The 10,236-nt window shown below is 42.7% G+C and overlaps 2 protein-coding genes across 2 annotated transcripts; one reads left to right on the top strand and one right to left on the bottom strand.

The window, feature by feature from the left end:
* Nucleotides 1-8,175: 8,175 nt before the first annotated feature.
* hist2h2l (histone 2, H2, like) lies at nucleotides 8,176-8,955 on the bottom strand. The gene has a single exon (XM_067494570.1). The coding sequence runs from the start codon at nucleotides 8,811-8,813 to the stop codon at nucleotides 8,433-8,435; it is 381 nt and encodes a 126-aa protein (XP_067350671.1). The 5' UTR covers nucleotides 8,814-8,955; the 3' UTR covers nucleotides 8,176-8,432.
* A 103-nt stretch (nucleotides 8,956-9,058) lies between these two features.
* On the top strand, nucleotides 9,059-9,912 carry h2ax1 (H2A.X variant histone family member 1). Its single transcript, XM_067494569.1, has one exon. The coding sequence runs from the start codon at nucleotides 9,144-9,146 to the stop codon at nucleotides 9,528-9,530; it is 387 nt and encodes a 128-aa protein (XP_067350670.1). The 5' UTR covers nucleotides 9,059-9,143; the 3' UTR covers nucleotides 9,531-9,912.
* The last annotated feature ends 324 nt before the right edge of the window (nucleotides 9,913-10,236 follow it).

Genomic DNA, 10,236 nt, shown 5'->3' with positions numbered 1-10,236 from the left:
AATGTTGGTACTATGACAGAGAAGGCTAGGGAGTTGATCGACATAATGCAGAGAAGGAAGGTGGACATACTGTGTTGTCTAGGAGACCAGGTGAACAGGTAGCAAGGCTATGAGCTTAGGAGCAGGGTTCAAGTTGTTCTACCATGGGTCAGATAGGAAGAGAAATGGAGTAGGAGTTATATTGAAAGAGGATTTTGTGAGGAATGTTCTAGAGGTGAAAAGAGTATCAGACAGGTTGATGAGTCTGAAGCTGGAAGTGGAAGGGGTGATGTTCAATGTTGTGAGTGGTTATGCCCCACAGGTAGGATGTGAGTTAGAAGAGAAGGAGAAATTCTGGAGCGAGTTAGATGAAGTGATGCAGATCATCCCCAGAGGTGAGAGAGTGGTCATTGGTGCAGATTTCAATGGGCATGTAGATGAAGGGAACAGATGTGATGAGACTGTTTTGGGCAGGTTTGGTGTTCAGGACAGGAACGCAGAAGGTCAGATGGTGGTTGACTTTGCAAAGAGGATGGAAATGGCTGTAGTAAACACTTTCTTTCAGAAGAGGCAGGAACATAGGGTGACGTACAAGAGCGGAGGTAGAAGCCCTCAGGTAGACTACATCTTATGTAGACGTTGTAATCTGAAAGAGATCAGTGACTGTAAAGCATTGGTAGGGGAGAATATAGCCAGACAACACAGGATGGTGGTGTGTAAAATGACACTGGTGGTGAAGAAGATGAAGAGGAATAAGGCAGAGCAGAGGACGAAGTGGTGGAAGTTGAAAAAGGAAGAATGTTGTGTAGTTTCCAGGGAGGAGCTGAGACAGAATCTGGGTGGTTTGGAGGTGCTTCCAGATGACTGGACTACTACAGCTAATTTGATCAGGGAGACAGGTAGGAGGGTACTCGGTGTGTCATCTGGAAAGAGGAAAGCGGACAAGGAGACTTGGTGGTGGAACGAGGAAGTTCAGGAGTGTATACAGAGAAAGAGGTTAGCTAAGAAGAAGTGGGACACTGAGAGGACTGAAGAGAGTAGACAGGAGTACAGGGAGATGCAGCGTAAGGTGAAGATAGAGGTGGCAAAGGCCAAACAAAGAGCATATGAGGACTTGTATGTTAGGTTGGACACTAAAGAGGGAGAGGTGGATTTGTACAGGTTGGCCAGACAAAGAGATAGAGATGGGAAGGATGTGCAGCAGGTTAGTGTGATTAAAGATAAGGATCGAAATGTATTGACAGGTGCCAGGAGTGTGATGGGAAGATGGAAGGAGAACTTTGAAGAGTTAAGGAACGAGGAAAATGAAAGGGAACAAAGAGTAGAAGAGGTGACTGGTGTGGAGCAGGAAGTAGCAAAGATTAGTAAGAATGAAGTTAGGAGAACATTGAAGAGGATGAACAGTTGAAAGGCAGTTGGTCCTGATGACATACCTGTGGAGGTATGGAAGTGTCTAGGAGAGGTGGGAGTAGAGTTTCTGACTAGTTTGTTTAACAAGATCTTGGAAAGTGATAGGATGCCAGAGGACTGGAGGAGAAGTGTACTGGTACCAATCTTTAAGAACAAGGGAGATGTGCAGAGCTGTGGCAACTACAGAGGAATAAAGCTGATGAGTCACACAATGAAGTTGTGGGAAAGAGTAGTGGAAGCTCGGCTTAGGGCAGAGGTGAACATTTGTGAGCAGCAATATGGTTTCATGCCTAGAAAGAGTACAACAGATGCAGTATTTGCTTTGAGGATGCTGATGGAGAAGTACAGAGAGGGTCATAGGGAGTTGCATTGTGTCTCCGTAGATTTAGAAAAAGTGTATGACAGGGTGCCGAGAGAGGAGCTGTGGTATTGTATGAGGACGTCTGGAGCGGCAGAGAAGTATGTTAGAGTGGTGCAGGACATGTATGAGAGCTGTAAGACAGTGGTGAGGTGCTGTAGGTGTGACAGAGGAGTTCAAGGTGGAGGTGGGTCTGCATCAAGGATCGGCTTTGAGCCCCTTCTTGTTTGCTCTGGTGATGGACAGGCTGACAGATGAGGTTAGACAGGAATCTCCATGGACTATGATGTTTGCAGATGACATTGTGATTTGTAGTGAAAGCAGGGAGCAGGTGGAGGAAAATCTAGAGAGGTGGAGGTCTGCTCTGGAAAACAGAGGAATGAAGCTTAGCCGCAGTAAGACAGAATACATGTGTGTCAATGAGAGGGACCCAAGTGGAATGGTGAGGTTACATGGAGCAGAGGTGAAGAAGGTGCAGGACTTTAAGTACTTAGGGTCAACGGTTCAGAGCAACGGTGAGTGTGGAAAAGAGGTGAAGAGGCGAGTGCAGGCAGGTTGGAACGGGTGGAGAAAAGTGTCAGATGTGTTGTGTGATAAAAGAGTATCAGCGAGAATGAAAGGAAAGACGTGGTGAGACCAGCGATGTTGTTCAGCTTAGAGAGAATGGCACTGAAGAAAAGACAGGAGGCAGAGCTGGAGGTAGCAGAGCTTAAGATGTTGAGGTTCTCTTTGGGAGTGACGAGGATGGACAGGATCAGGAATGAGGACATCAGAGGGACAGCTCCTGTTTGATGTTTAGGAGTCAGAGAGGCCAGATTGAGGTGGTTTGGACATGTTCAGAGGAGAAACTGAGAATATATCAGTAAAAGGATGCTGAGGTTGGAGCTGCCAGGCAGGAGGTCTAGAGGAAGAGCAAAGAGGAGATTTATGGATGTAGTGAGAGAGGACATGAAGTTAGTTGGTGTGAGAGAAGTGGATGCAGAGGACAGGGTTAGATGGAGGCATATGATTCGCTGTGGCGACCCCTGAAAGGGAACAGCCGAAAGGAAAAGAAGAAGAAGTGTTAGCAATGATTAACGACTGTGGAAGAGCTTCAAATTAAACCTTATGAGAAATTCAGAGGATATTATGTATAACGCTGATGCTGCTTTTTTAAAACACGAGATAAAAAGCATGAAAACATCTGGTCTAATACTTTAATGTGCTGTATTTTATGAGCTCACACTGTTTTAAAAGGTCTTAAAGTAAAATTTTCGCTGTAGTACTGTATTTGAGTACAATGTACTTAACAGTACACTGAGTACAGTGCTTTTCACACTGGACAAATGCATTTGCACTGAGAATGAATCAAACCTCATTCTGTGACATTCAGCCAAAGGTGAACTATATAACATACTGCCCTGCTTTAGCTGCACAGATAAAGCTGCACATTCCATTGCCCAAGATCAGAATACAAAGAGAGGACGAGCAGTGGTTATAAAAGTCCTCACCACCAAAGGTATTTTTTTTCAACAATGAATTCTTGAAAGTTACAATTTTAACGGTAAAGAGCATAGACAGTTCATTGGCAATGGACTCATAATAGTTAACTCAATTCTATGCCAACAGTGGAACAGCCAAGAACCCCACTGCCTAAATGACCTGTCATCTACCTTTCACCTGGAAAGATATGCTATGAAGGACCTTTGGGGACATTTGGTCCACATTCCACTTCTCCAGGGTTGTAGTTATAGTCTCCACATTTAACCCAAAGTCCCACCCACTCCCTCTCTTTAAACTAATTTATACAGACTCTCTCTCTCCTGCTAACATTCATTTTACAATTTTTAACAGTGTTTTGGTGGTTCTATCATATTATCCGTTGACTTTGGCTCTCACTTATTTGTCACAGCGTGATATTATAAAACATACTGTCTGAACAAATGAATGTGTTTACTGTTCGTTATTCCTGTGAGGACAGAACTTTCTCCTTGAAACTTATACACTTGTATACTTAGGAAATAATGAAGGCCACCACAGTAAAGCACATGGCTCCCATTATTCCATCTTTTAGATGAACAGTCACCACCACACTGTCCATATCAGTGTGATCAGGGCCTGGGAAAGAAAGAAGCACAAAGCATTAAAACCATAGAGAGTAGACCCTCTGCACTCTCTGTGCAGTTTATGCAGAGTTTTCTTCACCATGTGCCAACTGCTTATTGTTAGTCCACTATTCACTTTCTTTGTCCTCTGTTTTTGGTCTCTATCAAGTTTTTTCTCCTGTTTGAACTGTCAAATGTCTCAGCGTATGCTGCTGTGCTTTTATGACTGATCCATGGAGACCATTCTGACTCATGGCATCCTGTGTGGTACAGTAGCAGTTCTGCAGCTGATAGGAAGGCTCTCCAGAGAATAATCAGATCTGCACAGTCAATTATAAAAACGAAAGTACCAGTGCTTGAGGTCATTTTCACTTGCCGAAGGACTCATGCTACCAATCACACCATGTGTTTGAACTCCTGCGCCCAGGCAGGTGTTACAGTACAGTTTAAATTAGAACAACCAGACTGTTAAATAGCTTTTACTCAAAAGCTAAATAGCTTTTACTCAAAAGCTATCATTTTACTGAACGCCAGTCTCAAATTGGTTCCATAACTATTATAACTTATGTTTCAATAGGTGCAATAATTATCATTATGTGTGTTTACAGGGACAGGTGGCACTATGTATGTGTGGTGTTTCTCTTCATCTTTGCCTTTATTATTACTTTTTTACTCTCCTATTTATTACTATTTTATTACCATCGTTTTACCTTGTGCCTCAATTTTGTTGTGCTTAATCAATAAGAATAAAAGGAATCTGAATCTGAATCTGAATCAAGGGGCATCTATCAGACAATTCATAGTTATTATTATCATGTGATCACTTTTAATTAGAGTTGCGTTCTCATGGGATAAATAACAATTTAGTAATCTCTTATTCACAATACTCACAGACACCTCTCTGCCTTTTTGTTTCACTGAGGGTCTGTGTGTTGTGCATGTCCTTCAGTGTCCTCTGCCCCAGTGTGCATATGGCAGGAGTGTGATAGTGAAAGGAAGGTTTCGATTCCTCACCCTCTCATCCACCACTGTCTCTTAAACCAAGCTGAAGAAGACATCTCAGACTCTGAGGTCTGACTGGTTGCTGTGTTACTTTCAAAGAATGTCATCAGTCCAGTGTGTTGTGATATGATAACACTTAGTGAAAAAGACTTTTAAATGCTTTTTATTAGACACATTATACTGTTCACTGACAATTGGCTCGGTTGCTGGTCTAAGAAATAATTCTTCTTTTTTCTTTCATACAGTTTAATACAGGCCCTTTTCATGTTAGCACCATTGTAATAAATAAATAAGTAAATTAATAAATAAATGAATGAATGAATGAAAAGTAAACATAAAATATTATAAACAAAAGCCATGCTGAAAAGGTGGATTTGAAGTTTGCTCTCTGTTTTGATCTGGAAACTATCCCGGCTCGGTTAGGTTGTCACATTTCTGCCCTTTTAGTCAGGCTTTGCCCTGGTACTTCCAAGTTCTCTAAGCTCAGTCCTTGCTGCTTGTCTCACCTGGCTCACTCCTTAGTCACCTAGCTGCTGTCTTCCAGCTCCCTCTTTGCCCTCACAACTGCCCATAAATTGGAAACAGGCTTGTGCTTATAAAAGCTGCCAGCTCATTTGTTTAACTTGTTGCTAGTTTTATAGTTTACTTACTTTGGGCTCTGTTCATTTACTTTGACTTTTGCTTAAATGTTTTTTCGCACACTTCTTTTATGACAGGTTTATGTTTGTTTGCTTCCCCTTACATTTAATAGAAGTATGTAAACTTAACTGTAAACCTCACATAATAACAATGCACACTTAGAACAAATGTTTTTTTATTATCAAAAGTAAGAAAAATTGTCAAACGGTGTTTAAAATAGTTATAGTAAAATGATGAAAATAAAAGGAATTCAAAAAATGGCACCAGTCTTGATAAACTGACAAAACCTAAAATTTAATTTCTAAAAAAGGACATAATTTTCTACATTACTGATGTTTATTGTTCACATACAATAAGAAAGAGGAGTGAACAAGTGGTGAGGTGGTGAGCCTAAGAGAACTGATGTGCCTTCATATGACTCAAAAGGATTTGTTAGGCTCAATTCTGGCTTAAAAGTGCACTAAAATTAAACTGAAGAGAAACAGTTCACGTGAGAAAATCTTAATTCTAATTTAAGTTAGAAAAAAATCAACTGAGACATTTCTCTAAAAGCCACAAATGTGCAAAAGTCCTTCCTACCTTTGGTGGATGGCCCATCTCATTCCCTCTGTAAGCCCACTGCCAAAAATGTGGAGCAACACAAGCTGGTTGGATCCAACACCGGGGCTACTATTCTTTGTTGAGACAGAAATGAGGACTCATATACACCATCACAGAGAGCTCTGGATAAACTTTCTCAACAAAACCTCTTACATCACCTGAACCCATAGATCTCCCTAGATCCCCTCCAGGAATGATGTGACTTACACTGAACAATGGAGATGAGCTTCCAAAGAAGCAAACATCAGATAGTATCTTTTGATAGTGGTCTGTTGTTTTCCCCATTTTTGTAACCTCTGAGATCATCTCTCTCTGAATCTTTGGTTCTTTTCCTTGACAGGAGGACACAGATCTTTCTGTGTGACATGCAAGATTCGAGATTCAAACTACTTTATTGATCCCATAGGGATATTGTGTTGACTTGTTATAGCTGCTCTCGTCCTAAAAAGTAGAAAAGAGAGGGAAAAACTTTCACCAAACCAAGACAATAAAAGACAAATCCCATATAGAGAAGTTAACATGAATGAAATAACAACAATACTCCATTTTGACCATTCTGTCCCCCTCCTTTTTACAGAAGTGGGGTCAGTTGAACAGTGTAATGGCCTCTGGGAGACAGGATCTCCTTTGGTGTTCTGTGGAGCAATTGGCTGTGATCAGTCTCTGAAAGTGCTGCTATGTGCAGCCAGCACCCAGTGGGTGGGAGGGATTGTCCTGAATTGAGAGGAGTTTGGACAAAATTCTCCTCTTAGTCACAAAATGCAGAGGGTCCAGCTCCTCTTCCAGATCAGAACGAACCCCATTATTAGTTTGTCTAGTCTGTTTGTCCAGTGACATGAGATGGAATAAGTCATAATTGTATTTCAATTCAATTACATTCAACTTTATTTATTTAGCGTCATTTCACAACAGTCATCTCAAGGCACTTGCAGAATAAAGCCAAGACTATAAATATGTATAGAGAGAACCCAACAATTCCCCCTTGAGCAAGTTGTAGGCAACAGTGCTGTCAAAAGCATTTCTCTTCAGTGTCTGTTCTCATTGCTATAAGCCAAATAACCTTAAATGTCTTGTTTGGACGAGCTTAGTTGAGAGACCCAAAAATAATAAACAACCTAAAACTACCAAAAATATGCATGAAATAACAAAAAACTTTTAAAAATCCTACATTGAATATAGAGAATTGGGTTATCTGACCCATTTTTTCATAATCCGTCCATGGAGTAAAGGTGCTTTTCTTGCTGCACATATATCTCCTCCTTATCATAACTACATTTTCATTATAACCATTCAGTCCATTGGTAGTTTACTGGATCATCAAATCCCCACATTCAACATTTTGATCCTAATTGCCCTCATCCTCATTATGAATTATTCTTTTACAGCATGATGTTCACTGGACACTTTACCTTTAATCTTTTGTGTGGATATATAATATATCCACACAAAGTGGATATGTCAATATATCTGCTGATAGAAAGTACTTGTATACACTTACTGGCCACTTTAATAGATACACCTGTAGCCATCTTTGACTACTTTTCAAGGGAAAAGAACTTTCACAGCTTTCCGATAAAGAGACAGGGTGAGATTTTACATGCAAAACATACAGATGAAGCGGCTTTTCTGGATGTTGACATGAGGGAGCAGATACTCTGCTGTATAATGACCAACAGATGGACTGGAAGCAGCATGTGTTAACTGAATTGGAATCAAGTCTAATCTAATAGAAGTGTATTGGTGGGATGTTTTTCTGTTGGGTCGTTCATTCTTCACATTATCCAAGTTAAGTATGGAAGATATAAACCACAGGCGTGTTGAATCCTACTGGACTGAATGAGATTAGAATTTAATGGGCCAGCCTGTGACAGGTACGTGCCAACACAAACCCCAGTGAGCGCCCCTTCCTCAGTAATTCCACCTTCCATTTGGTGTCGCTGGATTCCAGCCTTAGACATGATGCACAGTAGAAAGCACAGGACCCCTCCAACCTGCCCATTTTCTTCCACTGTAAGTAGGCTGGTGGTTTATTAAGGCGCGTGTGTGAATCAGTGGCTTATTAAAATGGTGTGAAGCAAAGGAGACTTTCACAGCTTAAGATCACAGACTTACAATCGATCTGAATTTATTCAATGATTAGTTAAAAAGATCACACGACTCAGAAATAAAAAGAAACAGTGATTTAAAAGCAGACGGTGGGCTACAGTCCCACTAAACCCCCAGAAATTCAGGAGATTCTCTTCCAATGGTGCAAAATCACCAACGCAGCTTTCCGACACTGTGAGGGGGTGGGGGGGTTCATTTTTCATCTTGGTGATTTGGTGACTGTTGCCCCCCTCATGCCCAGCTTCTGTCCACCTCTATTTGGAGCTCGTGTACTTGGTCACGGCCTTGGTTCCCTCGGAAACGGCGTGCTTGGCCAGCTCCCCGGGCAGCAGCAGGCGGACGGCGGTCTGAATCTCCCTTGAGGTGATGGTGGATCTCTTGTTGTAGTGCGCCAGTCGCGACGCTTCTCCTGCGATGCGTTCGAAGATGTCGTTGACAAACGAGTTCATGATGCCCATGGCCTTGGAGGAGATCCCCGTGTCTGGGTGCACCTGCTTTAACACCTTGTAAACATAAATGGCATAGCTTTCTTTCCTAGTCTTGCGACGCTTTTTGTCTCCTTTCTTCTGGGTTTTAGTTACGGCCTTTTTTGAACCCTTCTTAGGCGCAGGGGCTGATTTTGCAGGATCAGGCATTTTCTCTTCCGTAACGTCAGTATAACAGTAGGAAGAAACTAGGTGCGGGATACCGCCCCATGTCTAGTCCCCTATTTATAAGATGGCTGTGCAAATCCGTGTGTGCCATTCCTTACTCACGATTGGTGCATCCTTCAGCAGAGGACAGGCTTCACCGTAGGATGTGCTGTGCCATTGGTTCGTGTGTTTCACTTTTAGTCGACCAATCATAGAAGCCGTTGCGGTTTATATGTCCTCCCCCCTCTCACCGAGCCATTACGTAGAGGATCAAGTCGGTCTATCGGGTGTGGTGTTTGTGTCTGTCTGATTGCTAACTACATTTGCGTCAATATGTCTGGAAGAGGAAAAACTGGTGGCAAAGCGCGGGCAAAGGCTAAATCTCGCTCGTCCCGTGCGGGACTCCAGTTCCCAGTGGGTCGAGTCCACAGGCTACTGCGCAAGGGCAACTATGCGGAGCGCGTCGGTGCCGGGGCTCCAGTGTATCTGGCGGCCGTGCTGGAATATCTGACGGCTGAAATCCTGGAGTTAGCAGGCAACGCGGCCAGGGACAATAAGAAGACCAGGATCATCCCGCGGCATCTTCAGCTGGCTGTGCGCAATGACGAGGAGCTCAACAAACTGCTAGGAGGTGTGACCATCGCTCAGGGAGGAGTGCTGCCCAACATCCAGGCTGTTCTGCTTCCAAAGAAGACGGAGAAACCGGCCAAGAGCAAGTGAAAGACTTGTGTCGGGACAAAGGGCTGATCTGAGAGCCGGCCACCTTTTCGTATCAGTGTTGTTTTCGGGATTAACTTTAAAATGGGGGACAATGTTTAGTGTTGCTGTTTGTACGTTGCAAATTTCATTCTTCATGCTTCTCATCGGGACTCTTCATAGACTGCACTGCCGCCACTGGCTCTTAGCTCTGGAAAATGGAGGCGCTTTCTGAAGGCCGGAGATGATGAAGGCCGTGGGAGGAAAAACCCGAAATTAATGTGGACCAAATCTGTAGGGAGGGGGTGTTTTAGTTTGCAAGACTGCTGCAAAACGTCCAAAATTGTTGTTTAATGTCATGATGTTTAAATAAATGTCCTGCAGCCTGTTGGCACAGGCGAATATTTCCCGTCTTTATTTTTGTTGTTGTCATCCGGGTACTTTGCTGTTTTCCTTTGTGAGCGCACAAAGTACGCAGCGGCTCCTCTGACTCATAAAGTGCTACAGCTACATATGTGTATATGTTGAGTTTAACTGAACGGCCGAGGTTCGTTTGAGCCGCATTCAAACGGTTCTTTTCTCAGGGACCAGCGTTTGGTCTTAAATTTTCATAATCTGCTGTTTTTGATGGTGACAAGGGTGTTAAGGATCTTATTTCTTTTCTGTGGCTTAGAACATAGTATGTACTGTAGTTGGGATCAAATGTGCAGTTTGGGGTCAATCATGAAAT

Source organism: Channa argus, chromosome 24 (genome assembly GCF_033026475.1).
Source record: "Channa argus isolate prfri chromosome 24, Channa argus male v1.0, whole genome shotgun sequence".
Classification (NCBI taxonomy): domain Eukaryota; kingdom Metazoa; phylum Chordata; class Actinopteri; order Anabantiformes; family Channidae; genus Channa; species Channa argus.
This window is presented reverse-complemented; position numbering and strand designations above follow the sequence as displayed.